This window comes from Globicephala melas, chromosome 11 (genome assembly GCF_963455315.2).
Source record: "Globicephala melas chromosome 11, mGloMel1.2, whole genome shotgun sequence".
Lineage (NCBI taxonomy): Eukaryota > Metazoa > Chordata > Mammalia > Artiodactyla > Delphinidae > Globicephala > Globicephala melas.
The window spans coordinates 64,363,088-64,390,585 of record NC_083324.2 but is presented as its reverse complement, the minus strand read 5'-3'; the positions used below and the strand labels follow the sequence as shown (position 1 = coordinate 64,390,585).

Here is a 27,498-nt window from a genome sequence, read left to right as displayed (position 1 = left end):
CCCCTCATTAAGAAACCCTTTACTGGTTCCCTTTCTTTCTCACTCCCTCACTCCCCAAGGAGTGCTTCCTGGGATCCTCTCCCAGATAAACTATTTGCATCTAGATACTGCTTTGGGGGGAACTCAACCTAAGATAGATGGTCACACGGAATCCTAACAGTGGGGAAATTGGGGCCAAATTTCCACCATGAATGAACGTATCTCTGGGGGAGTCTGAAAGATGTATATCACCCTAAGGAGGGAAACTGCCAACCGCGTGGCCACTATCAGATACTAGAAAGCTAATAAGGGGGTGAAAAAAAACGATTAAAAACTTGATTTGCCTGAGTAATACTCATTATAGCCATTTATATGAACTGCTTTTCATTTACCTAATTACCACTACCACAATAATTACCACAGATATATTAAATGTGTCAGATAAAACTTGTATTAAATTTTATTTGGTTTCCAGTGTTACGCAGCCCTACACTTAGCTCTTGTATGTTCATAACTGCGTGCTCCGTTGCATCGTCTGTTCACAACTGGAGAAAACACGCCTGAGGCTTACCTCCTAAAGCAGAGGCTGTCAAACTTCAGCGTGCATGGAATCACCCAGAGAGCAGAGTCTCTAACAACCTTGGTTGCTGGGCTCCCCGCAGAGCGTCTAATTCAGTAGGCCTGGGGAGGAGCCGAGAATTTGAATTCTAGCAATTTCCCAGGTGAAGCTGCCGAGGCTGCTCTGTCATCAAGCTTTGAGACCCACTGCTTTAAAGTGCCATAATGAAGGAGAGCACAAAGGTCAAACTACAAGGTCAAACTTTCCAGTTTGCAACATGAGAGGCTGACAGTCTCTTTCAAGAAAACAGATGGAATCTTCTAACCGTCTAGATCAGTCACTCAAGCCAAGTCAGATTTGGTATGCTGGTACCTTTACCAAAAAGGGTAAAATTAACTCTGTTACTCAAACAAGTCCCAGGAGATCTGGGTTTGCTCCTTTGTTCAACCAGTGGGAGTGCCCCCTGTGTGCCAAAGATGTTGCTAAGCAACAGAGGTTTGGGCACTGTCAAAGGTCTCATGAGACTCTGGGTAGGTCACATCCTCTATGGGCCTCAGTTTACTCACCTCTAAAGGAGATAACTCATAATTAGGGAAACTTCCAGATCTGCCATTTTACAATGAATCAAAGCAGTATTGTGGTTCAAAGCAAAAATATTCTGCCCGGCTGTGTGGGCAGCACGATGAGAAATATGGGTAAGGATCCTAGCTGTTCCAACAGGCCGACTGTGACAGGGCAGGTGAAGCCCTGGTCAGTCCAATTTGAGTCAACGAATGACCCCAATTAAAGGTGTTGCCAAGGTAGGTCAGTACTATGTCCAATTCCAACCAAAGAATGTAAAAGCACCCAGCGTGAAATCCATGTTCATAATTGGTGCTCCCCTGATATATTATGACATTTAATCACTCCAACTGCTGAAGGGAAAACCAGAGCCACTCACTAGAATTAAGGATGCTATGATGACCTCCTCAACTGGGGTTTTACATGAGCCTTGTGCTAACAGCTTTCCTGCTTTGAATGCAAAGCAGGATGCCAGTGTAGAGAGGCGGGGCAGCCACCTGTGAAGGGAGGCCACTGATGCCACCGCTCTCTGTTTTTTTTTTTTTTTTTTTGCGGTACGAGGGCCTCTCACTGTTGTGGCGTCTCCCGTTGTGGAGCACAGGCTCCGGACGCGCAGGCTCAGCGGCCATGGCTCACAGGCCCAGCTGCTCCGCGGCATGTGGGATCCTCCCAGACCGGGGCACGAACCTGTGTCCCCTGCATCAGCAGGCGGACTCTCAATCACTGCGCCACCAGGAAAGCGCCCACCGCTCTATTTCTGAGAGGCCTGGCTTCTGAACGAATCTCCTGATGTGTCCCAGGCAAAGCACTGACTTACCAGATTCCACGGGGAGGCTGCAGGAAACATTCTTGTTTTATTCTACTTTACGGATAGAGAAACTGATACCCAGAGATGACCACAATTTGTTCAAAATCACCAACAAATCAACTGTGGAACTGAGGAGAGGAGTGAGGCCAACCCAGGTTGGCAACATCCAATCAGCACGCGGCTAAGTGTGAGGGCGAAAAGAACTCAGTTAAAACAAACATCTGCCCTAAGACCCACATGACAACGTGGCATTAAGGTTAAACAGGCAGAAACGGAGTCCAGCAATGGCAGTATCTAGGAGGGGCACCACGGGGCAGGGGCACACTTATCCCCGCCAAGCCAACCCAGAGAAAAATACAATTCTTTTATATATAAACAATGAACATTTTCTTAGTCTCACATAAGGTAAAAACAAAAGCATATGCAGGAAACTATTTTTGTTGAACACACAAAACAAGCAATAACACTGAAGCACATCATTAAGACAAGCCCCTAGCCCCTACTTTCAATTAGACTGCTGCCCCGAAACCCTCCTTATACAGAATACAGGAGCCACAGACTCCCTTCACAGAAGCTCCCAGAGACAAGCAACAATGTCTTTTACCTGTGCCCCCGGCACTCAGCCCCTAGCACAGTGCCTGACACAGAGCTGGCACCTAATAAATACCTGCTGATAAAGTGGATGGTCTCAGCCCGCCTGGACAGGCACTGACAGTGTGGCCAAGAAGAGGGCTCCAGGGAGGCCAGCCAGTGCCTTTGCACCTGTTATGCATGGCGAGACTGTTCCTAAGCCAATGTGTGCCACCTACTCACAGGGTAGTGAGTCCCATAGGCTTAGGATCACCCGTGTAAAGTGAGCTGTCTCCTTGATCTGTCCTAATATACAACCTTTAAGTGTCTGCATCTGCATTTCATCTCATTGTGTCGGGATTTAGGAACAAGGCTGTGCTTTGCCTATTTAGTCCTGCTGTGATTTCACAGGTGTCAATCATACTCTCAGCCCAGGCTTCCTTTCTTCAGACATGGAGCCCTTACCTGTGGAGAGCTAACTGCCTCTAACCAAGCTCGCCTCGGATTTATGATGCTGCATTTCCTTTCGTAGCTCAAAACTGAGAAAATATAGACACAATTACCACGTTACATAAAATTGAGCAAATAATGCAATGATATTGGCCTGAGTAATGCTAAGCATACAAAGGCTTGGAAATGTATTTTAATTAATACAAGTAGGAAGTATTTGTCTAAACAATCAAGTAAAGGGCACAGCCACAAACGTGGTAGGGGTACACCATGCTCCCCAAATGTAGCATTTTCCACAAGCCGGGCTGAGACCAGTAAATGCTGCTTTGTGGAATGACTGTGGGTGTTCCCACCAGTGATGACTTCAAATAAAGCACTCAACAGAGCTCTCTCCCAGGAACGGGGCCTGACAGGCTGCAACATCCAACCTGCTCAGGTCCATCTGGGCAGGTGAACCCCTTCCAGAGCACCGAGAGACGTTACTGCATCTGTACATGAGGACCAGTAGAAGCTTTCTTCCCTGAGATCAGCCTCTGTTCCCATCCTCAAGGGTCCGGGAGATCTGACATTGAAATCTCTGTCAGCGGTGAAACAAATGCATCCATCACTAAGCTCTGGCCTTGTATACTGGCAGTTCTCAAATGTTTGCCTGGGATGAAAAAAGGCCGAATCTAATTGAACCTTCAGGAGGAATTTAGCACAGAGAAACAGCATTATCTGAGCTGGAGCACGGCCAGACCTCTGGGTTAATAACCCAACAGGGAAAACTCATCAAGGACCTTCATTCTGGATCAGCAGCAATACTTCTGATTTTTAAAAAACGGGCTTTGGAAAATTTCCTTTTTCGACAAATCAATTCCACCAGCACCATATATGTCAGAGATGCTAACTCTTCGCTCTATCAAATAAGTGCCTGTGAAGCCTGTAAATGGCTTTAAACACACGGATCCAGCTGAGGAGGATTGGTTATGTTCTGCATTTACTTTACTGCAGCAAGTCCTTCTGGAGACCTACAGGGACGGATGAAACTACCTGGGCAGGAGCTGATATTTTAACTGAAATATACCGTGTTTGGTTCTTTTCTCCTTTCAATCTAATTTAAAAGATTAGGGGCCAAGAACTGGCCAATGCTATTTCTGGCCTTGACTTAAATATATGATACTTGAAAGCAGAAAGAGTTGTAACACCCACTGTGACATTTGCAAGGAGGGCTTTTATTTTCAACATTCTTTATAACTGTTAACTATTTTATGTATGGGGGAAGGGGCAAGCAGGAAACAGAGTTACCTTAAAACTTATACTGGCATTTAAATGTGAAATTCAACACTCCCTATTCAAATTAGAATGTTTTCACAAAACATTTTTTGGCTTAAAAAAATTGGGGTGGGGAGGGCTAATCTATCAAATTGAGTGAGAAATCCATAAAACATTGGCAGTAAACCCCTTCTGAAATCCATAAATTTCTATGTGCCCATCTGTGAAGCAAATTATTCTGCATATTCTCCAGAATCCATCATTTGTGGTATAAAAGGGCTACTACTTATTACTAGAGAATGAAAAAGTAAATAAAATTCAAGATTTAACGGTGAGTTGGAGAAGGACTTAATTATTCTATCTCCCTCCTGAAGAAAAAGAAAGCTATCTATGCCCAAGCCTGGCAAGGTCCTCAGCCATCCAAACCTCAGCCCTTTGGACTGACCACAACATTTTAAGGACAGAGGACCTCCGACATCCTTCCGAGGTCCTTAATCCACATTTCTAAGTGTCTCTTTTGGGCTGGGAAGCCTATGGGCTTGTAAAAATGAACTGTGATTACTATCCTTGAAACGTCTCTAATCTGGTTAGGGAGACAGGCCATGCACAAAAAGACAAGATCAGCAATGCCCGATGTGCCAAATTAGTGCCTGAGGAGAGACTGCCAAATGAAAAGCCTCTGCAATCTCAGGCTGCAGGCTGACAGAGACTTGCCCTCCTCCTCTCCCTGACTGGGCCCTGGTCCTCACGACTCTTGTCAGGCTAATGCTGTTGATCTAAACTGAGGTCCCCCGCCCCCGCCCCTCCCACCTCTCACAGCACTTTCTTTTTCTTCAAGAGCGCTGATCTTTGTTTGCCACAATGTATTTTTTTTGTTTGTACTTGTTTAACATGTCTTTCCCTTTTGACCGGAAGTCCCTCAAAAGCTGGGTAAGTGTCTATTCTGTTTACTATTTCTCTTCTGTATGCCCAGCACCTACAACAATGAGCACACAGTAGGCTCTCAATAACTGTGTTGAATGAACAAGCCTTTAAAGAAGGGCGGCATTTCAACAAGAAGAAATGGAGAAAGCCATTCCAACAGGGACAAAGGTATAAACCAAAGTGTAGAGGAAAAGAGTGGGTAAAGGAATTGACAGGAACCAGATAAATAAGAGTACGAGAGAGAAAGCCACGTATAGAAGCTGGAATCGGGTCATTCTCTGGAGAACCATGAATCCACCAGGCCAGGGAATTTGGACTTTGTACTGTAGCAACAGGGCACCGGGGAAGGTTTCCAGTCAGGGGAGATAACCCAAAATATTTAGGAACGTGACAAGGCAGCCACATGTATGACGGACTAGAGGTGAAGCCCAGTGGCAAGCAGAATACTGAGGAGGGGGCTATCGAGGTGACACCAGGAAGGCAGGTGGGAATGGAGAGGAAGGGGAGAGATTCTGGGAGGAAACCTTGGTGACTGACACAGGATAGGGAGAAGAGGGAGAGTTCAGAGTGAAGCGCATATGAGGGCTTGAGACACCCTTTACAGGGCCAGGTGTGGGGATCACTTATACCACACAGGCTTTCCCACTTCTCATCTTTCTATTGATTTCAAAAGGAAAATTGGTATTTAAAAAAAAAGCATCTTTACCTACAAATTAAGACCATAGCGGGTTCTACAGCTGCTAAACACTACCTGAGAAGCCCTCAGGGACCAGGCAAGACGATCACGCTGTCAGGTGGTGAGCAGGTACTCTTCCGTGATGGGGTAAAGAGACCTACGCTGATTTTGCCAAAAAGCACAACGGGGGAGAGGCTGAGCTCTGTCTCCCAGGCAGGAAGCACAGGAAGAAGCTTCACAAGGCAACAAGCAGCCCCCAGTCACTACACAGAGCAGCTTTCTGTATGACCCCCTCAGGGGGAAGTGGGGGCTCTGAAAGGGTCACACACACTGTCCCTTGACTTGAGTTCACGGACAAATTGGTCTCTGTAATTTTTCAGGAGAGTAGGAGGCACGTCAAACTCCTTGGTGAAGCATTACTGGGTGGCATGTGACAAGAAAACCTCATCAGAATATATATTGCAATCTGTGATGATGTCATATGACTCCAGAAGGACCTGAGGACCTCAATGCAGCCAGAGAACAGAAGCAGTGTGAGAACAAGCCATCTGAGCAGAGGGGGAAGGAGCTGGGTTAGCTGGCAAAGAAATGAGAAGGTTTGAGGGTGGGAGGACATAACTGCAGCCTTAAATATCTGAAGAACTGTTAAGCAGGACAGTGTGCATGGTCCAAAAGGTAGAACCAGAACTGATGGGGCGGAAGTCACAGATTTTAGCTGGAAACAAGAAAGGAGTGTCCACAATTTCATACAAGTAATGGCGGACGGCAGAGGGGGTCACTTGGGGCTTCCAAGCAAAAGCCTGATGATCACTTCAGGGAACACAGAAGTGACTTTGTTCAGAAGGCAGTTGGACTACCTGGTAACTCAGACTCCTTCTGATTTCTTGATTTGAGAATTTGCTAGAAATCGCCTATCACTCTGCGAGCCACAAAAGAAAACACCTTACAGTCTTCCATCCGGGACATCAATAGAGGGAGGAAATACTTTGAACCTTAAAAGCGAAAAGGAAAACTCATGCTTTCTCCCAGGAGTCCCCTCTTCCAAGTTACTTTCCTTCACATACCTAGACAAAACTTTCTGGAGTTGGGGAGAAAAGTAAAATAGTACTGCAATAAATTGGGGTTAAACAAGAGGAATTGAAAAGTAATTGCTAATTAATGCCAAAACGAAAATTCAGCTCACCTATGTGGTAACTACAATCTCATCAAGACTTCGAAGCTCTAACTGGCTTCCCTCATTTAACAACTCCAACATCTTAAACAAGTCATTTCAGCTTGCAGACTTTAGTGTCCTCACTTGGAAAACTAAATCAAATAGTGGGCAAGATCAAATAGCTGTTATAAAAATCAACAGGATGTTTGGTCTTGGCAACGATTTTTTGGATTTGACACCAAAAGCAAAGGCAACAAAAGCAAAAATAAACAAACTAAAAAGCTGCCCGGCAAAGGAAACCAGTAACAAAATGAAAAGGTAACTAATGGAATGGGAGAGAATATTTGCAAACCACATACCCAGTAAGGGGTTAATATCCAAGATATACAATGAATTCAACTCAATAGCAAAAAAAACCAAGGAACTCAATTTAAAAATGGGCAAAGGACCTAAACAAACATTTTCCTAAAGAAGATATACAAATGGCCAACAGGTACATGAAAAGGTGCTCAACGTCATTAAGCAACAGAGAAATGCAAAATCAAAACCACAATGAGATATCACCTCACACATGTTAGAACTTCTGTTATCAAAAAGACAAAAGTGTTGGTGAGGATGCAGAGAGAGGGAATCCTTGTACACTGTTGGTGGGAACGTAAACCAGTACTGTCACTGTGGAAAACCATATGGAGGTTCCTCAAGAAACTAAAAACAGAACTACCACATGATCCAGCAATTCAACTTCTGGGTTTATATTCAAAGGAAATGAAATCACTATCTCAAAGAGATATATCTGTGCTCCCATGTTCACAGCAGCATTGTTTATGATAGCCAAGGTATGGAAACAACCCAAGAGTCTGTTGACAGATGAATGAATAAAGAAAATGTGGAGTATTACTTTTATTACTGTATAAAAAAAAATATATTATAAATTATGATATTATACACACAACGGAATGTTATTCAGCCTTAAAAAAGAAGGATATCCTGTCATTTGAAACCACATGGATGAACCTGGAGTATATTTTGCTAAGTGAAATAAGCCAAGACAGAGAAAAAGAAATACCCCATGATATCACTTATGTGTACAAACTTAAAAAAAAGTCAAACTCATAGAACCAGGGGAAATAGGGGAAGGCTGGTAAAAGGGTACAAACTTTCAGTGATAAGATAAATAAGGTCTGAGGATCTAACGAATAACATAGTGACTGACTACAGCTGATAATACTGTGTTTATTATGTAATCAAAATTTGCTAATAGAGTAGAATGTCAACATTCGCACCAAAAAAAAAGTAAATACGTGAGGTGACAGACGTACTAATTAACGCAATGTGGGGAATACTTTCACGTCGTATATGTATATTAAATCATCACGTTGTATACTTTAAATACCTTACAATTCTATTTTACATCAATAAAGCTGGGAAAAAGTCAATGGATTGCATTACTCCCTATATAAAAATAAATTCCAGAAGAAACAAAGATTTAAACGTAAAAAATGAAATGATAAAACTACTAGAGGAAAATAAGAAAATGCCACTTTTTTTTCTGGTATTCGTATAATAAGGAAGATCTTTTTAACTAGGACACAAAATCCTGGTTTAAAAAAAGTCATTAAAGGAGAAGGAACCAAGATGGCGGAGTAGAAGGATGTGCTCTTACTCTCTCTTGCGAGAACACCAGAATCACAACTGCTGGACAATCATCGACAGGAAGACACTGGAACTCACCAAAAAAGATACCCCACATCCAAAGGAGAAGCCACAATGAGACGGTAGGAGGGGTGCAATCACAGTAAAATCAAATCCCATAACTGGTGGGTGGGTAACTCACAGACTGGTGAACACTTATACCACAGAAGTCCACCCACTGGAGTGAAGGTTCTGAGCCCCACGTCAGGCTTCCCAACCTGGGGGTCCAGCAACAGGAGGAGAAATTCCTAGAGAATCAGACTTTGAAGACTAGCGGGAACTGATCGCAGGACTTCGACAGGACTGGGGGAAACAGACTCCACTCTTGGAGGGCACACACAAAGTAGTGTGCGCATCAAGACCCAGGGGAAGGAGCAGTGACCCCAGGGGAGACAGAATCAGACCTACCTGCTAGTGTTGGAGGGTCTCCTGCAGAGGCAGGGGGTGGCTCTGTTTCACCATGGGGACAAGGACACTGGCAGCAGAAATTCTGGGAAGTACTCCCTGGCGTTAGCCCTCCCAGAGTCTGTCATTAGCCCCACCAAAGCGCCCGGGGAGGCTCCAGTGTTGGGTTGCCTCAGGCCAAACAACCAAAAGGGAGGGAACCCAGCCCCACCCATCAACAGTCAACTGGATTAAAGTTTTACTGAGCTCTGCCCACCAGAGCAACAGTCAGCTCTACCCACCACCAGTCCCTCCCATCAAGCCTCTTAGATAGACTCATCCACCACAGGGCAGAGAGCAGAAGCAAGAAGAACTACAATCCTGCAGCCTGTGGAACAAAAACCACATTCACAGAAAGATAGACAAGATGAGAAGGCAGAGGGCTATATACCAGATGAAGGAACAAGATAAAACCCCAGAAAAACAACAAAATGAAGTGGAGATAGGCAACTTTCCAGAAAAAGAATTCAGAATAATGATAGTGAAGATGATCCAGGACCTCCGAAAAAGAATGGAGACAAAGATCGAGAAGATGCAAGAAATGTTTAACAAAGACCTAGAAGAATTAAAGAACAAACAAACAGAGATGAACAATACAATAACTGAAATGAAAACTACACTAGAAGGAATCAATGGCACAATAACTGAGGCGAAAGAATGGATAAGTGACCTGGAAGACAGAATGGTGGAATTCACTGCTGCAGAACAGAATAAAGAAAAAAGAATGAAAAGAAATGAAAACAGCCTAAGAGACCTCTGGCACAATATTAAACGCAACAACATTCGCATTATAGGGGTCCCAGAAGGAGAAGAGAGAGAGAAAAGACCTGAGAAAATATTTGAAGAGATTATAGTCGAAAACTTCCCTACCATGGGAAAGGAAATAGCCACCCAAGTCCGGGAAGCACAGCAAGTCACATACAGGATAAACCCAAGGAGAAACACGCCGAGACACACAGTAATCAAACTGGCAAAAATTAAAGACAAAGAAAAATTATTGAAAGCAGCAAGGGAAAAATGACAAATAACATACAAGGGAACTCCCATAAGGTTAACAGCTGATTTCTCAGCAGAAACTTACAACCCAGAAGGGAGTGGCATGATATACTTAAAGTGATGGAACGGAAAAACCTACAACCAAGATTACTCTACCTGGCAAGGATACCGTTCAGATTCGATGGAGAAATCAAAAGCTTTACAGACAAGCAAAAGCTCAGAGAATTCAGCACCACCAAAGCAGCTCTACAACAAATGCTAAAGGAACTTCTCTAAGTGGGAAACACAAGAGAAGAAAAGGACCTACAAAAACAAACCCAAAACAATTAAGGAAATGGTAATAGGAACATACATATTGATAATTACCTTAAACGTGAATGGATTAAATGCTCCAACAAAAAGACACAGGCTTGCTGAATGGATACAAAAACAAGACCCATATATATGCTGTCTACAAGAGACCCACTTCAGACTTAGGGACATGTACAGACTGAAAGTGAGGGGATGGAAAAAGATATTCCATGCAAATGGAAAAAAAGGAAAGCTGGAGTAGCTATACTCATATCAGATAAAATAGACTTTAAAATAAAGAGTGTTACAAGAGACAAGGAAGGACACTACATAATGATCAAGGGATCAATCCATGAAGAAGATATAACAATTATAAATATATATGCAGCCAACATAGGAGCACCTCAATACATAAGGCAACTGGTAACAGCTATAAAAGAGGAAACCGACAGTAACACAATAATAGTGGGGGACTTTAACACCTCACTTACACCAATGGACAGATCATCCAAAATGAAAATAAATAAGGAAACAGAAGTTTTAAATGACACAACAGACCAGATAGATTTAATTGATATTTATAGGACATTCCATCCAAAAACAGCAGATTACACTTTCTTCTCAAGTGCGCACGGAACATTCTCCAGGATAGATCACATCTTGGGTCACAAATCAAGCCTCCGTAAATTTAAGAAAATTGAAATCATATCAAGCATCTTTTCCGACCACAACGTTATGAGATTAGAAATTAATTACAGGTAAAAAAACATAAAAAACACAAACACATGGAGGCTAAACAATACGTTACTAAATAACCACAAGATCACTGAAGAAATCAAAAAGGAAATCAAAAAATTCCTAGAGACAAATGACAATGAAAACACGACAATCCAAAACCTATGGGATGCAGCAAAAGCAGTTCTAAGAGGGAAGTTTATAGCTATACAAGGCTACCTCAAACAACAAGAAAAATCTCAAGTAAACAATCTAAACTTACACCTAAAGGAACTAGAGAAAGAAGAACAAACAAAACCCAAAGTTAGCATAAGGAAAGAAATCATAAAGATCAGAGGAGAAATAAATGAAATAGAAAAAAGAAAACAATAGCAAAGATCAATAAAACTAAAAGCTGGTTCTTTGAGAAGATAAACAAAATTGATAAACCATTAGCCAGACTCATCAAGGAAAAGAGGGAGAGGACTCAAATCAATAAAATTAGAATTGAAAAAGGAGAAATTACAACAGACACTGCAGAAATACAAAGCATCCTAAGAGACTACTACAAGCAACTCTATGGCAATAAAATGGACAACCTGGAAGAAATGGACAAATTCTTAGAAAGGTATAACCTTCCAAGACTGAACCAGGAAGAAGCAGAAAATATGAACAGAACAATCACAAGTAATGAAATTGAAACTGTGATTAAAAATCTTCCAAAAAACAAAAGTCCAGGACCAGATGGCTTCACGGGTGAATTCTATCAAACATTTAGAGAAGAGCTAACATCTATCCTTCTCAAACTCTTCCAAAAAAACTGCAGAGGAAGGAACACTCCCAAACTCATTCTGTGAAGCCACCATCACCCTGATACCAAAACCAGACAAAGACACTACAAAAAAAGAAAATTGCAGACCAATATCACTGATGAATATAGATGCAAAAATCCTCAACAAAATACTAGCAAACAGAATCCAAGAACCCATTAAAAGGATCATACACCATGATCAAGTGGGATTTATCACAGGGATGCAAGGATTCTTCAATATATGCAAATCAATCAATGCGATACACCATATTAACATTTAAGAATTAACATTTAAGGGCTTCTCTGGTGGCGCAGTGGTTGAGAGTCTGCCTGCCAATGCAGGGGACACGGGTTCGTGCCCCAGTCCGGGAAGATCCCACATTCCGCGGAGGGGCTGGGCCCGTGAGCCATGGCCGCTGAGCCTGCACGTCCGGAGCCTGTGCTCCACAACGGGAGAGGCCACAACAGTGAGAGGCCCGCGGACCGCAAAAAAAAAAAAAAAAGAATTAACATTTAAAAATAAAAACCATATGATCATCTCAACAGATGATCATCTATTGATAGATCATCTCAAAAGAAAAGGCTTTTGAAAAAATTCAACACCCATTTATGATAAAAACTCTCCAGAAAATGGGCATGGAGGGAACCTACCTCAACATAATAAAGGCCATACACTACAAACCCACAGCAAACATCATTCTCAACGGTGAAAATCTGAAAGCATTTCCTCCAAGATCAGGAATAAGACAAGGATGTCCACTCTCACCACTATTATTCAACATAGTTTTGGAAGTCCTAGCCACGGCAATCAGAGAAGAAAAAGAAATACAAATTGGAAAAGAGCAAGTAAAACTGCCACTGTTTGCAGATGACATGATACTATATATAGAGATTCCTAAAGATGCCACCAGAAAACTACTAGAGCTAATCAATGAACTTAGTAAAGCAGCAGGATACAAAATCAATGCACAGAAATATCCTGCATTCCTATACACTAATGATGAAAAATCTGAAAAAGAAATTAAGGAAACACTCCCATTTACCACTGCAACAAAAAGAATAAAATATCTAGGAATAAACCTACCTAGGGAGACAAAAGCCCTGTATGCAGAAAACTATAAGACACTGATGAAAGAAATTAAAGATGACACCAACAGATGGAGAGATATACCATGTTCTTGGATTGGAAGAATCAATATTGTGAAAATGACTATACTACCCAAAGCAATCTACAGTTTCAATGCAATCCCTATCAAATTACCAATGGCATTTTTTATAGAACTAGAACAAAAAAATCTTAAAATTTGTATGGAAACACAAAAGACCCCGAGTAGCCAAAGCAGTCTTGAGGGAAAAAAACGGAGCTGGAGGAATCAGACTCCCTGACTTCAGACTATACTACAAAGCTACAGTAATCAAGACAATATTGTACTGGCACAAAAACAGAAACATAGATCAATGGAACAAGATAGAAAGCCCACAGATAAACCCACGCACCTATGGTCAACTAATCTATGACAAAAGAGGCAAAGATATACAATGGAGAAAAAACAGTCTCTTGAATAAGTGTTGCTGGGAAAACTTGACAGCTACATGTAAAAGAATGAAATTAGAACACTCCCTAACACCGTACACAAAAATAAACTCAAAATGGATTTGAGACCTAAATGTAAGACCAGACAGTATAAAACTCTTAGAGGAAAACATAGGAAGAACACTCTTTGACATTAATCACAGCAAGATCTTTTTTGATCCATCTCCTAGAGTAAAGGAAATAAAAACAAAAATAAACAAATGGGACCAAAAGAAACTTAAAAGCTTTTGCACAGCAAAGGAAACCATAAGCAAGATGAAAAGACAACCCTCAGAATGGGAGAAAATATTTGCAAATGAATCAACGGATAAAGGATTAATCTCCAAAATATAGATTCAGGTCATGCAGCTCAATATTAAAGAAACAAACAACCCAAAATCCAAAAATGGGCAGAAGACCTATATAGACATTTCTCCAAAGGAGACACAGAGATGGCCAAGAAGCACATGAAAAGCTGCTCAACGTCACTAATTATTAGAGAAGTGCAAATCAGAACTACAATGAGGTATCACCTCACACCAGTTTAGAATGGGCATCATCAGAAAATCTACAAACAACAAATGCTGGAGAGGGTGCAGAGAAAAGGGAACCCTCTTGCACTGTTGGTAGATATGTAAATTGATACAGCCACTGTGGAGAATAGTATGGAGGTTCCTTAAAAAACTAAAAATAGAATTACCATATGACCCAGCAATCCCACTACTGGGCATATACCCAGAGAAAACCATAATTCAAAAACACATGCACCCCAATGTTCATTGCAGCAGTATTTACAATAGCAGGTCATGGAAGCAACCTAAATGCCCATCGACAGACGAATGGATAAAGAAGTTGTGGTATATATACACAATGGAATATTACTCAGCCCTAAAAAGGAACAAAACTGAGTCATTTGTTGAGACATGGACGGATCTAGAGACTGTCATACAGAGTGAAGTAAGTCAGAAAAACAAATATCGTATATTAACGCATGTATGTGGAACCTAGAAAAATGGTACAGATGAGCCGGTTTGCAGGGCAGAAGTTGAGACAGAGATGTAGAGAACAGACGTATGGACACTAAGAGGGAATAACCGCGATGGGGTGGGGATGGTGGTGTGCTGGATTGGGCGATTGGGATTGACATGTATACACTGATGTGTATAAAACTGATGACTAATAAGAACCTGCAGTATAAACAAACAAAGAAAAAAACCAACTAATACTAAACTTTCTTTGGGTTATTTGTATGGAAATATGCTAATATAAATGTTTCAGACACTACATGAAATTTCTAAAAATTTTATATGTTCTGGTATAATGTTATAAGTCATAATTCTAGTTATTATTTTAAAATGTATACCTCAGAAATAACTAAATTTCCTTGTCAATTGCATTATTATGAACTTGCATCAAATCTTTAACCGTGGTCATTTTTAAGTCTTTTGTCATTTACAGACAGGTCTGGGTGTACTCTGATGCTTTTGCAAATATGTTCCTATAAAAGGGTTTCATCTTCAAGGAACTCATGGAAAAGACTCTGACAAGTATAGGTTTCTGGTAACTGACTATACTGCTGAACTGAATGAATAAGCATTTTTAGAACTCTAATGGAAAACTGATGAACTCATAAAAGTGCTAACAAAAGATGAAGATAAAAAAAATTAATTACATGGGACTGAGTGAACTGATAAGGATGATTATAATTTTTGTGACTTTCTGTTTGAATTAAAAAAAAAAAAATCCCACAAGGACTCAGAGGCAAAAAATATACAAACCAATTTTCACTGCAAAGTAAAGGAGCTGTTACAGTGGAGGATTACTGGACTGAATGTTAATATTATGACATAGTATGAGTGTGTTTCGTGTTTGGTAATTGCAATCATTGTTGCTTTTGTTGTGGTCATCCATTTACAATGCTTGGTGTCAGTCTATTTATCTCTTGTAAAAATAAAATACAGTGTGTGTGTGAAAAAAAGTCATTAAAGAAAAGATTGATAGATTCATTTACATAAAAATTTTAAATTTCTGCATGTTGAAAAAAAAAAAAACAACCAACCAAACTCCAAACACCATAAACAAAGCCAAAAGACAAACTCATACCACAGATAAAAGGTCAATTTCTTCAAACATAAAGAGCTTCTACAAACGAAAAGAGATCGATTCAAAGAAAAGAAAGGAACAAGCACAGTCCAGAAAACAGGTTTTTTTTTTAAGCATATGAAAAGATGGTATCTCACTCCTAATAAAAGACACCCACTTCAAAACTATACTAAAATAACATTACCAACCTGTTAACCAAAAAGAGATTAAAAAGCCAACAACCCCCAGGTTGGTGAGGTGTAGAGAAACAGGTGCTCTTTGTGTGTATGAGAGTAAATTTAACATGCATAAGCCCTTTAAGATACCTGTTTACCTTCTGGAAATTTATCTTAAAATAACTTTGTATAAGGATATGCATTGCAGCATGACTTTTCATTAGTGTCGACTAAAAAAGATGCACGTGAGAGTTACGAGTTAAGTTTTAATGGGGGCAAAATGAGGACTACAGCCCGGGAGTCAGCATTTCAGATAGCTCTGAGAAACTGCTCCAAAGAGGTAGGGGGGGAGGTCAGTATGTATGTGATTTTAGTGAAGGAGGAGTACATGTAATCAAGCACATATTTTTTTGCAGAAGGTTTCTGCTAGTCCTGTGAAGGTTTACTTTTCGTCATCACCATGAAGGATTTTAGTGCTTTTCTAGATATGCGTAGATACAAGAATTGGGCTCACAGAGCTTCCCTGGTGGCGCAGTGGTTAAGAATCTGCCTGCCAACGCACGGAGACACGGGTTTGAACCCTGGTCCGGGAAGATCCCACATGCCGCGGAGCAACTAAGCCCGTGCACCACGACTACTGAGCCTGCGCTCTAGAGCCCGCGTGCTGCAACCACTGAAGCCCACACGCCTAGAGCCATGCTCCACACAGCAATAAGAAGCCCACACACTACAACGAAGTGTAGCCCTGCTCGCTGCAACCAGAGAAAGTCCACGCACAGCAACGAAGACCCAAAGCAGCCAAACATAAAAAAAAAAAAAAAAAAAAAAAGTGCTAAAAAAAAAAAAAAAAAGAATTGGGCTCATAAAATTGGCTGCTGAAAATATCTAACTATCTGAAGACCTGTTGTGCCAGTTTTTCCCAGAGCACAGAGTGCCTCATTTCTGCTCTCCACCCTGAACTCCTTTCAGGGGGTGTTGAAAGTCAGCAGCTGCAGCAGCACATGATTTAATCCTTGTAGAGGTAGATGGCAAGTGCCAATGGTGAGTGCCAATCTGTAGCTGACGTTAGTAAAAACTTGGTAACATCCAAAATGTCCATCTACAGGAAATGATAAATGACAGTATATCCACACTACGGATACGAAGTATAAAAATGAAAAGGAAACACTTCATACTGAATTAGAGTGATTTTCAAAAAAATACTATTAAACGAAGAAAGTGAGATTCTGAGTAGTATGTATAACATGGCACCATTTATTTTAAAAAGAAAGAAAAATATTCAACATGTCTGAAATGCTTACAGATGCACAGAATATTTCAAGGACTATGTAGGAGAGATACTTGAAAAACTTGTGATAGGAACTGGGTGTCTAGGGAGCAGAGAGGGCGGGAGACTTAAAACATTATATATTCTTCAGTACCTTTTAAATGTCAGCCATATTCAGGTATTATAACTCAAAAAAAAAAAAAATCCCCGGGTATAAAAATTCCATTTCCAGAGCTGGCTTTGCCTAGACTTCTATCTGCAGTTGGATATGGCAGTTGAGACAAATATTTCCACCAAGGGCACAGAGACAGCTCAAGACCTTGGGGTTTGGCTATCCTCACCCTTGAAGTGCTCTCCTCTGCCACTACACCCTGAGATCCACAGCGTTCTCTCCTGTCCTATAAGCCAGCACAGAGGTTTGGCCAGCCCCTGAAAATAAGCTTCTCCAGGCTCATCTGCCTTCTGAGTGTCAGTGAGGGAAGCTATTTCCCCAGCATCAAAACCTAGGACGGCATGCCTAAATGCATAACAGATACAAGGCAGCCCCCTGGTTTTTTGGAGGTCCTGTTGAAAATAACTAGCTCCAAAGTAGAAAGGAACTGGAACATTTATACAAAACACACCATTTCAACTGAGTTTACAACAGCTTCCTGGTTGTTTAAATCAGGACAGGCAAGAACAGATTGCCAGACAAATTGTCATTTGTAGGCCCCTAGTGAGCTTACGCAGTTTTCCACCTGTCCAGATAGATAAACAGGCCGCTTTGAGTTATGGACAGGTGGGCCCTGTGGCGCCAGAGACTGGGGTCATTCGAGCTCATGAGCAAGACAGAGCAGGACGCCTGGGGAAGAGCACTCAGCACCTTGGCCCTGCCCAGAATCTTCAGGTCACAAGCATTCCTCTTACCCACTGGCTACCCCCCTGGTGGCATCAAAATGGAACATCCATGGGGAAGAAAGCAGGACAAATAAAAGTAAAGGAACCCTAGGCAGGGAGGGCAGTGCTCCATGAAAACACAGAGCTGAGATAGGATCACATCTCTGAGGGCACGAGCACAACACTGGCATCCAGAAAAGAGCTGTGTTGTTGCTGAGGATCATGGATTCCAAACGAAGCCCAAGTGAGGTCCAGATTAATTGCTTTCCTAGGGTCTTACATAATGAAAAGCCTGTCCCTCACTATCTGTCCGGGTAATTACTTAGCTGCCTCTCTGACCACACAGCACATCTCTGAACAAACTAAACTTCTCTGGGGTCTATTCATTTCAAGGAGGAAAAAACACAGAAACACAGTTGTCCTATGAGAATGTAATGAAGCCAGCATGTTTAGTGATACTTCATGGGGCTCCACGTGAGCCAGAGATGATGAGGGCTGAAGCAGCCAGCAGCGGGTCACCTGGGCAGATTTACAGGGAAGGAGCAAGGACAGACCAGAGGCATCAAAATGCTTGGCATCTCAACCTGAACCAGACCCAGGCCTGCATGCACTACACACTCACTAACTAGGCAACCAGAGTCCCTGGGCACAACTGACCCCTAGCTGGACACACCAGATGTAAGCAGTTCACCATCTGAAATAACACAGAACCTACACATACGTACACATACATACACACACACACACACACACAGAGACAATCTCCATACCTGGCACCTCAGAAGCTCCCTGTACACTGGCCACCCTAAGTCCACTCAGGGTCAGAGAATGTCTGAGGCCACCAGTATCTCACACTCTGACTGTAATTAACTGTTGGGAACCCGTGGGCTTGGGGCTCCTAAGAAGAAGTATTTAAGATTAATCAGGGCATCAGCCCCAAGATGCCTTCCAGGGCATCAGCAAGCACCATTATGTGCTCCAAACGATGGTGCCAACACCTGCACTCATCTGCCCTGACTCCTTAACACCTAGTCAGCTGTCCTCCTCTCACGGGAGCTCCTGTTTTCAGATTCCTGGCCATTTTCCGGTCTAAATCATTTTTTTTTTAAATGTATTATTTATTTTTGGCCATGTTGGGTTTTCCTTGTTGCACGCGGGCTTTCTCTAGTTGTGGCGAGCGGGGGCTGCTCTTCGTTGCAGTGCACGGGCTTCTTAATGCGGTGGCTTCTATCGTTGTGGAGCATGGGATCTAGGCGTGCTGGCTCAGTAGCTGTGGCTTGTGGGCTCTAGAGCTGTGGTGCATGGGCTTAGCTGCTCCTTGGCATGTGGGATCTTCCCGGACCAGGGCTTGAACCCGTGTCCCCTTCATTGGCAGGCAGATTCTTAACCACTGCGCCACCAGGGAAGCCCTGGTCTAAATCATTTTGAATTCCCTTCCTTTTGCCTTATAATCCTGGTTTTTAGATTTTATTTCTGCTTTGAGCATGTGATGCACCCATGGAAATGTATTTCCTAAGACAATGACCTAGAACCCAACTCCTCTGTCAGAACCCACCTGATGATCCTGGCCCAGGATGACGACAAGGACAATGATCAAGTTTGAGAAATTCTTAGAAATTCAGATTTTATTCTAGTTCAATAGCTTAAAAATACATGTATGTATATACGTGTGTGTATACGTGTATGCGTGTACATATGTATGTACATACACATGTATGTATGTTTTAAAAGTCCCCAACAGGGCTTCCCTGGTGGCACAGTGGTTGAGAGTCTGCCTGCCGATGCAGGGGACACAGGTTCGTGCCCCGGTCCGGGAAGATCCCACATGCCGTGGAGCGGCTAGGCCCGTGAGCCATGGCCGCTGAGCCTGCGCGTCCGGAGCCTGTGCTCCGCAATGGGAGAGGCCACAACAGTGAGGCCTGCGTACCTCAAAAAACAAAAGAAAAAAAAAAAAAGTCCCCAACGCAGCTTAACAGAAAAAAATCAGGGGGAAAAAAAACAAGATGAGAAAGGAAGCAGGTGGCGATAGTGGCTAAAGAGAAAGAAAAAGGAAGTTAAAGGTAACAGGTAATAAGGTATATTTTTAAGATAATGTAAATGTAGAATGGAATTCTTTTATTGAAGTATAGTTAAGTTACAATGTTGTGTTAGTTTCAAGTGTACAGAAAGTGATTCAGTTATACATATATATGTATATATAGTATATGTGTGTGTGTGTGTGTGTGTGTGTGTATATATATATATAGAGAGAGAGAGAGAGAGAGAGAGGGAGAGAATGGAATTTTAAATTTCTCTTACAGGAGAAATAATTGTGTACAAACAGAAGCAGCAGCCAAGTAGCTCTGCTCGTGCTCCGCCCACACCCGCCCAGCTCTCTCTCTCCTCCTTCTCAGAGGGGTCTTCCCAGGCTGCCCCACTGAAAACTACAGCCCTGGCCTCCACCGCACTCTATCCCTCTTCTCAGCTTTATTTTTCTTATTAGCACTCTTCTCACCAACTAGCACACTATGCATTTTACATATTGTCTCCTTTTATTGCTCTTTCCCCTCTAGCCTTCTAGAAAGTCAGTTCCATGAGGCAGGGGATTTTGTCTGTTTTGTTCACTGCTCAACCCCAGTGCTGAGAACAGTGTCTGGAACACAGCAGGTACTCAACAAGTTAGTCAAACGAATGAATAATTATGATAAAAATATACCTCTATTTTACATTATTTCCAATTATATGAAAAATACCTCTACTTGTTTCTCAAACAATTGCTTAGAATAACATAAGATAAACTACTATTCCAGAAATTATATAAAATTACTCAGTCTGTATCCTACTGATGCCATGACTAGAAAAAAAGCAGCAAGAGATACAAAACCAGAACCAAAGTATATAAAGAATGTCCCAGAAAATGTTTCTTTCTTGATTCTCAGCATTTATATGCACTGGAATAAAGACCAAATTTTTCTCATATATTCACCTACATTCACTGTCACTCAAGCTCTTGGTCTGGTGTGAACAAAGCAAAATGTAATGAAATGAAGAAGAGGAGAAAAGGGAAATTCTCATCTTGCTAGCAATTTCACACATACCACAAAATCGTACATAGTACTTGATGGTGCCTGTCCTGACGCAGCTAAATGGAACCAGACTGTTTGTGAAAGGTCCAAGGACAGACAGTGTGGGTGGTGGCGTGGGGTGGAGGGGAGGTAGCTTACACCACAAGCAGTAAGCGTTCTGTAGAATACAAAAATGGGTGAGCCCTGGCAAGAACGTTTTAAAGAAAGAAAATAATAGAAAAATCCTGGTGGAGAAGGCTGAGAATGATTGGCTGTTGGAAAAGCCCCTCCCTGATGCCACCAGTAAAAATAAGAATGAAGAGGAAAAAATGAATGAGAAAAGGAGGAAAAAAGTAAAAAGACAGGAAAGAAAAAAAAAAAGATAGGAAAGAGCACAGATGAAAAGGAGAGAGCGAGCAAAGGGAAAAAAAGAGATGAAAATAAAGAAGCAAGATGAGTAAAAAGATAGGAAAAGCAGTAATGACGCAATCTGGAGAAGCAGAGAAAAGCGTGAAAATGAGGAAAGGAAAGAGAAAAGTCAGGGTCCCAGAGGCCCGGGATGAAGAGTGGAGGGGCAGCAGCCGGGAGGGCACCCTCCCAGGCCAGGTCCCAGCCGCCTTGCCCTTTCCAGCAAGCTGTCCAGGGGGAGGCATGATGTCATCAAGAGATGGTCAGGAGAGGCTTTGGCGGGGGTGGACACACCGACCTTCTCATCACTGGCCAATTGCAGAGCCAGGACTGACTCCAGCTTATTCACAGCACTCTGGTGCGCCTTCTGTTAGCATCAAGGCCGTGGAGATGCCTATATATATATGTTTTTTTTTAAATCTAGGCTAAAAAAAATCACTTGGATTCATCAGACAGAATGGCCAAAATTGTTTATTCAGGACTGCCTATAAAATAAGTGAGATTATTTTTAAAATATGAAAACAAAAACACCCTCAATCTTACCAGGCCACTTAAAGCCAAAGGAAATGTAGAGGTTCTAGGATTAAAGTTGTGACTACTGTATATACCCAGAAGCAATGTAAATAGACACTCCAGGCTCCAATCTGTCCCCAGAGGTAGGAGGGTCACATTCTTGTTTAGAGTGGGAGGGCTGTGCTCAGCAGAAAGGACTACGTGCTTGTTTACATGTCAAAGAACAATGCACACTGCAGAACAGTGGTGTGGAAAGTTTAGCCACTGTCAGCGGAAACTCAAGCCCAAATCTCTGTTTTACATCTAAGTCAATCTTCTTACACACCTGACTCTCAAGGGTTAAAAGCAACCAAAGCCTCTGTAGAGTTGAACCAATCAGTGTTTCTCTTGATGACATCATGCCTCCAACTGGACAGCTTGCTGGAAAGGGTGAGGCGTGTGGGACCTGGCCTGGAAGGGTGCCCTCCTGGCTGCTGCTCCTTCCCTACTCATGGGGAGATTCAAGGGCCAAGGGTCCCCGCAGCTACCACTTCAGATGAAACCAGGACATTCCCCAAATCCCTGGCCAGAGATCACTCTCAGCTTGCACAAAATGCATATGAAGCATGCCCCTGCACTTCACCCATTTCTCACTAGTTTAATATTGATGAAAGCCAATTACAAAACATCACTTAAGCCTTTAGCCAAGTTCTAAATGACTCAAATGTTTATGCTAAGTAGACAAGCAGCCTTCTGTGGTTTTCTCTTTCCTAAGCTTCAATCCCATTCAAAGGCAGGTACATGAGAGACTTATCTGACCCCTTAGACTTGTTATATATTCAAACCACTATCTGATCAGGAGGTTATCTCTGTTCTTCTTGCGAGGTGTTTATTTCGGATGTGGACCGCTGCTGCCGTGTGTGTGTGTGTGTGTGTGTGTGTGTGTGTGTGTGTGTGTGTGTGTGTGCGCCTGCGGGTGCATTGTGCAGCGCAGGAGACTGATTCAGGAGCACACAGCTGAAACGCTGCAGACACTGCCAACACTGTGGAAGGAGAACAGGTTTCTTCCTTAGAGTTGGAAGTGGGAAAGGCTTCGAGTTAAATGATGAAATTCTCCTGCCTCCCAGCACCCATGCCTTCTGGTTCATCTGCAAATGAAGATTAATTTACAATTTACATTCAAGAGCCATGCTGACTGCTCCAGCACACAGCTATCTATGGTTGTTTAGAGTCGATAGAAACCGTGCTAGAAATGTCCGTATCATTCAGGGTCCCTGCAGGAAAAAGAAGGCACATTCCAACTGGGGAACTGAAGGAGCTTGATAAAGGGATTATTTATACAGGTTTGCCTAGGGGACGGAGAGTAACAAGGGATGGGAGCTAGTCACAGCCAGGAGCCCCAGACCAGGAGGGTCCAGGGGAGGGGCTGGTTACCAGAACGCAGAGAGAGCAGCTCCTGGGAAAGGATCTCTCACAAGACCGATGGTCTTCAGCAGAGCAGCAGAGGGACCCAGCCAATCCAAAATTTCCTTGGCCTAGTGATGCAGTCCACATAGGTCGGCCTCCTGGGGCACACAGGCAGGTAGAGAGGGTAGGGAATGCACTGAAGGCAGAAGGAAGATGCCCTGCACAGTGTCTAACAATCGGAGAATAGCTTAAAGAACAACAAACTAACTAACCTTATGATATAACCAGGGACAGAATACTATGCTTTTTAGAATGAGGATCTGAATCCAGATCTTACTAACACTGCCGCGGTATGGAGCCATTAGGTAAGAAAAGCAAATTATAAATCAGCAAATGTACTGAGACCCCAAATTTGGATATACATCAAACGTTAACAGAGGTTAACTATGTAGAGAGATGTAGGTGATTTATCAACTACACTCCTTATCTATATATTTTAAAGTTTTATTTAAGCTTCTCAGTTTAACTTCTATGATGTCCACGGGATCATTAAGACAAAGAGAGCGCTGACTTGACTGCAGAACATGATAAGTATCTACTGAAGCTGGGATTTAGAGCTCCTCTTAGGCTGAGCACTTTTAAAAGTAAGCTGTTCCTTCTTTGTTACCAGAAATTTAACAGAAAATACGGAGAATACAAGTGTCACTAGTGGATACTGTCTCAGAGGTTTCCCTTAACCAGGCTAACTTTTAAAAGTCCTTGGTTCAGGGCAATCGACAAGGGCCGAGTTAACACCTATCAGGAACAGGCTGTATGTGGACAAAGTGACCATCCACTGCGCATATTCCCCAACTATACATCATTATCCCAAACACCCAGCCAATCAAGTGGCCACTGTTACCCCGGATACAGAAGGTACATCGGAACAATAAACAGTAGAGAGGCTGCAGGTTGCTCTCTAACCTCTCCTCTCTCAGGGAGCCAGGCAGAAAGGCTCATTAATTTCTCAAAGAACAATGGTGTGGGGCCGGGCGGGGGCGCCTGCCCTACTTTGCCAGGCGGGGCAGGCTCTTCCGTCTTGGGTGGGGCAGACTAGTACAGGAGGTTACAGGCTGAAGGGCTTGAACTCCACCACTGGACCATCCACCCCAAAGCTCTGCCTTTTTAACGGTCTGAAGACACTCCACGCCCCAGTTCTCTTTCTCCAAAGCTGCAGGCACAATAATAATATTAATATCTACCATTCACTCAATATTCTATGCATACTAGGCACTGTGCTGGGCAGTGAAACACATATCTAATTGGTAAAAACACCTCTGAAACACAGATTTGACCACCTCTGTTTCACAGATAAAGATAACACCGAGGCTTCCTGGGGCCTCACACATGAAGGTGGAGGCGATGGAGCTGGGGCTCCAAGCGGGATCTGCTGACTTGGGAGAGGAGCCCCGCGTGCTACCCTGCACTGCCTTCCAGGAGCAGCCTGGCTAGCCTGCACGCAACTCCATCTGTGCTGGGATCGCAGCTGCCTGGGCCCGGAGCCTTCCTCTTCCTCACAGGCCCCACGGTGAACAGCTGAGCTGGTCCACAGCTGCTTCACAGCAGCCTTCCCTACCTCCTGGGGATCTAACAACGACAAAGAAAAAAATCGTGAAGCACAAGATACAGGCAAAGCAGCCTTCAGGCACGGGTCAGGGTAGTGGCGAGCAGCCGTTAACTAATGCCCGCTTCTAGACAAGTCTGCCCAAGCCCTGCGTTTAGGGCCAACTAGTGGGGGAAACACTCCTGAAGTTTCTCTTTAGACAGAGATAGCCACAAAAACCAAGTATAACATGACTCAAAAACAATGTTGAAGGGTTACGCATAAAGGGCCCTGTTAATGTTTACTATGCAAGCAAAGATTGATCTTCTGAATTCTTTCCAATAAGACCTCAATTGCCTTTACTTTTTTCAAATTTAAAATGCAACAGTGCTTCTGGTGGTTAGCCACACTACAGCCTGGGCCAGGACACCTAGACCTCGAACAGTCCCTGGGTTCATTGGATCCACCTGCAATCTCTACCCGCAAAGGAAATATCAGCATATAAACCTCCTCTCATTAAGATGTCAGGTGACCACTGATATATTAGCCCAAACAGCCAACTTCAATTAAGCTGGGCTGTGCCTCGGTGATTGTTTCTTTTCCAGGAGGAAATGGTGGAGCCCATAACACTGCCTGGAAATGCTGCATGCCAACAGGGCCTGGATATCCCGTGAAGAATCAGCCAGCGACTTCTTGGGGTGGAGGATACGCTCAGGGTAGAGCAATAAAGAAGATTATGGTTAGATTGGTAAAGCTGTCTTCCAGCCCATTTGGAGGATTCTGAGATACTGCCTTGATATCAAATCAAATACTCACTTCTCAGCCTCATGTTCAAGGTCCTCTCACTGTCTGGTCTCAATTTCACTTTCTACCATTATTTCTTACTCTCCCTGTACAAACTCTACACTCTGTAGAAACCAAACGACCTAAGCTTTCTCAGCTCCACGCCCTTGCTCATACTTTTCTCTCCACCTCAATGCCCTTTCTTCATCCTATGGTTTCAATCTGGTTCTAACCAAAACACTTGGTTCTTTAATTCCATGTCCAATGCCACTTCTCTGTGATCTTTCCTAAAGCCTCTTTCCACCCTCTCGTACCCCTCGCCTCTGCCCACCCCACCCCCACTGATGTTTTTCTCTATTGGTCTCTCCTGCCATTTCAGAGAATATTGCATTTATCTTACTCTTAAGCTGCCTTATCCTATACTTGACTGTAAATTAGTAAAACTCCATTTTGAAAAACAAAGGTACAGCACACTTTCCTACAAACACCTACTCTCCTGTGTGTAATCTTCTGGCCCCAGGCGCTCTTGAACACAAACTGATTTTCCTTAAGTGGCCTGGCATCTAGTACAGGCTCACCAAATTCTGGTTTACTAAATAGTGCAGACCTTCTCTGGCACAGGATCTTCCTGTCCCTGACTAAACAGAGTCCTAAACCTTATCATATCTGGAGATGAGTGCTGGAGGAATTGGCCCCGCCCTGTTCCCACATTGGGAATGGGATTAGCTTTGGTTTACATAACTTTTGCAGCTGCAATCCGGATGGGCTGGGTAGGGCATTTAGTCTACAGAGTGTTCAAATGGACATGCCAGCTGCAGTGGTCCCCTCCTCTTCAAGTGCTAAACTCATCTCTTGAAAATGTTCCGGGGAGACAGATCCACCCTGCTTCAAAGTCAGCTTCCTCCTAGCAAGAAGCTTTCAAGGGTAGTACTTGAACATTCCCTGCGTGTTTACCCATCTTTGAGAGACACATTCTTCTGCCCAGGAAGACATGTCACAGGTCACTGAAAAATATTTGGGCACATATTTCTAACTATTCTATAACAATGGCTATGAAAGGAACCTGGGCCTCAGACTCCAAATGTTTTCTCCTCACTAATCTCTCTTTGTTTCCTGAACCACCTAGCCCTCTGCCCGGCCAACCCAGGAATGTGGAATGGGCAGAACGCTTCTGTGGGGAGATCATTCGGTCTTCCTGGGAAACACAGTAAGAATAATCACGAGCAGCGGGAAACAGAAAATCCCCCTTCTGATCCCCTTTCAGCAGCTTCTCCCAAAGCCCCCTCCCCGCAACTCAGGATCTTCCCTCTTCCTCCTGAAAACTCATAGGAAGCACTCTAGCTCTTCTGAAGCATCTTCAGGGTGAGCCTGGCTCCCTCAGTGGGCGGATGGGATCCAAATATTTCCAAATACCTTATCATTTCTAGGAACCGCCTCTCCCTCAGTCCTGCCTCTGCTGGGCCTCCACCCTCCAGATTAACCATGAGTGGACCTGTCCTCTGCACACAGGCAGGAAGACCCCTGACCTGGCTCCCCAGCACCTGCCTCCTCCCAGTTGTCAGAAACACTCTGGCTGAAGTGCGAAGGAAGCAGGGCAGCCCTGGCCCCCACATCCTGGCCTGGGCGTCAGCACCCAGGGGAGCACGGGGGGCTCAGCCAGCCCAGCTCTCCGAGACGTCACGCGGCCTTACCTCATCCCACTCGGAGGCAAAGGAGGGAGACTTCTCCAGCCTCTTCTTCCCGATGCTGCAGTTGGACAGGGACTCGCTCCGGCTCCCCATCGTAGCGTCCTCCGTGGGTGAGCAGGTCAGGAGATCAGAGTCAGACTTGGACAAGCTGCGGCTGAGTTTGAGCTCAGCTTTTGGGTCTGCCGGTGGGAGGGGCTCGGCTTCTGGCCCCGCTCCGGTCGCCTTCTTCCTCGGCACC

At 43.4% G+C, this 27,498-nt stretch overlaps 1 protein-coding gene across 1 annotated transcript in view; it reads right to left on the bottom strand.

Moving 5' to 3' along the window:
* The window catches only part of ANKS1A (ankyrin repeat and sterile alpha motif domain containing 1A), a 188,062-nt gene that overhangs the window by 48,083 nt on the left and 112,481 nt on the right, over positions 1–27,498 (bottom strand). Inside the window, 2 exon segments of the mRNA XM_060308659.1 lie at positions 27,264–27,437; positions 27,439–27,496. Coding sequence (XP_060164642.1) covers positions 27,264–27,437; positions 27,439–27,496 — 232 coding nt within the window.